This window comes from Chinchilla lanigera, unplaced genomic scaffold, assembly GCF_000276665.1.
Source record: "Chinchilla lanigera isolate Chin_1 unplaced genomic scaffold, ChiLan1.0 scaffold00034, whole genome shotgun sequence".
NCBI lineage: Eukaryota > Metazoa > Chordata > Mammalia > Rodentia > Chinchillidae > Chinchilla > Chinchilla lanigera.
The window spans coordinates 12,214,797-12,216,012 of record NW_004955435.1 but is presented as its reverse complement, the minus strand read 5'-3'; the positions used below and the strand labels follow the sequence as shown (position 1 = coordinate 12,216,012).

General features: G+C 54.9%; 1 protein-coding gene across 1 annotated transcript in view; it reads right to left on the bottom strand.

The window, feature by feature from the left end:
• Stxbp3 (syntaxin binding protein 3) overlaps positions 1-348 on the bottom strand; it is a 55,105-nt gene extending 54,757 nt beyond the window's left edge. Inside the window, exon 1 of the mRNA XM_005388834.2 lies at positions 204-348. Coding sequence (XP_005388891.1) covers positions 204-252 — 49 coding nt within the window. The 5' untranslated portion in view covers positions 253-348. The remainder of the gene's footprint in view (positions 1-203) is intronic.
• Positions 349-1,216: the final 868 nt, after the last annotated feature.

Below are 1,216 nucleotides of genomic sequence, written 5' to 3'. Positions count from 1 at the left end.
CGGCCGCGCCCCGCCCGTCCTGGTGCGGGCCGGGAGCCGGGCTGCGCAGGCAAGCAGGAGGAAGTCGGGGCCGGGACGCGGGTCCCAAAGCAACAAGTGCCGCGGCGGCTCCCCAGAGGCTGCCGGGCGGGAGCAGGGAAGCAAGGCCCGACGCGCCGGCCTCTCGCCTTCCCTCTCTCAGCCCCTAACCCCACCGCACTCACTCTGCCACACCACGCTCTTCAGCCCCCGCTCCGTCACCGGCGGCGCCATCTTCCCAGCGCCGTACACCAGCAGCCACCGCCTCCCCCGCGCAACCTACTTTGGCCCAGAAAGTGGCACTCGGGGGCCCCGCCCCCGACGCGGGGAGGCCCCGCCCACTGGTGACGTCACGCGCGTCGGCCCGGGGATTGCCGCCCACGCCTGGACGGAGGCTGCGCAGTGCGGGCGGAATGGTCGTGGGAATTGGGGCTCCCCCTGGGAGGAGTACGCCCTGGCCGGTGTTGAGACGTCCTGGGGCGTCGCAAAGCAAAGATGGGCAACAGGTTGCGAACTGACGCAGTTGACGAAATTATGAATTTACACATACGTGAGGAAGCCAGGCGCCTTCGCTTTACAAAAGAATGCTTTGCGAAGGATTCGTGATACGCGTCACTCGGTAGGCACCTCAACTATTAGATGGAAAATCTACTTTTCCCACTAAAAGTTTCTTTTACTCATTTTTGAAGAGCACAATAATTGTGCAGAACTAGGAAGTACCCGTCAGTGTCCCTAGAATTGTGTGCTGAGCTTTTAGGAAACTCAAAGAAATGAGAGACACCTCTTCCCCTGAAGAATCCATAGTCTGATTAATAAAGACCACAGTTCCTGGCATGCTGTAGGTAGTCAAACATCAGCTTAAAAAGTGGGTGCCTAGAGGATACAATATAAATTAGCCAATAAAGCCATCATTTAACAAGTGTGTGCAACAAACGTATGGAAGGGGTTATCAGTGCTTTAGGATCCAAAAGCTTTGAAAGCCAAATAGAGGAGGTGCCTTGAGCTCAGACTTAGTTGACGCAAAGATCTATGTAGAGAGTTATTTGAGGACTTAAACGTATATCAATCATGAATTAGATCAGTTTAGTTGCTGATAGCCCTATGACATGACCATCGGGTACACTGGCAAAAAGTAGACATTCCTAGAGGGGTTTGCAGGAAGCAATAGTTTTAAAGTTTCCAGTTGGTCGCACCATGG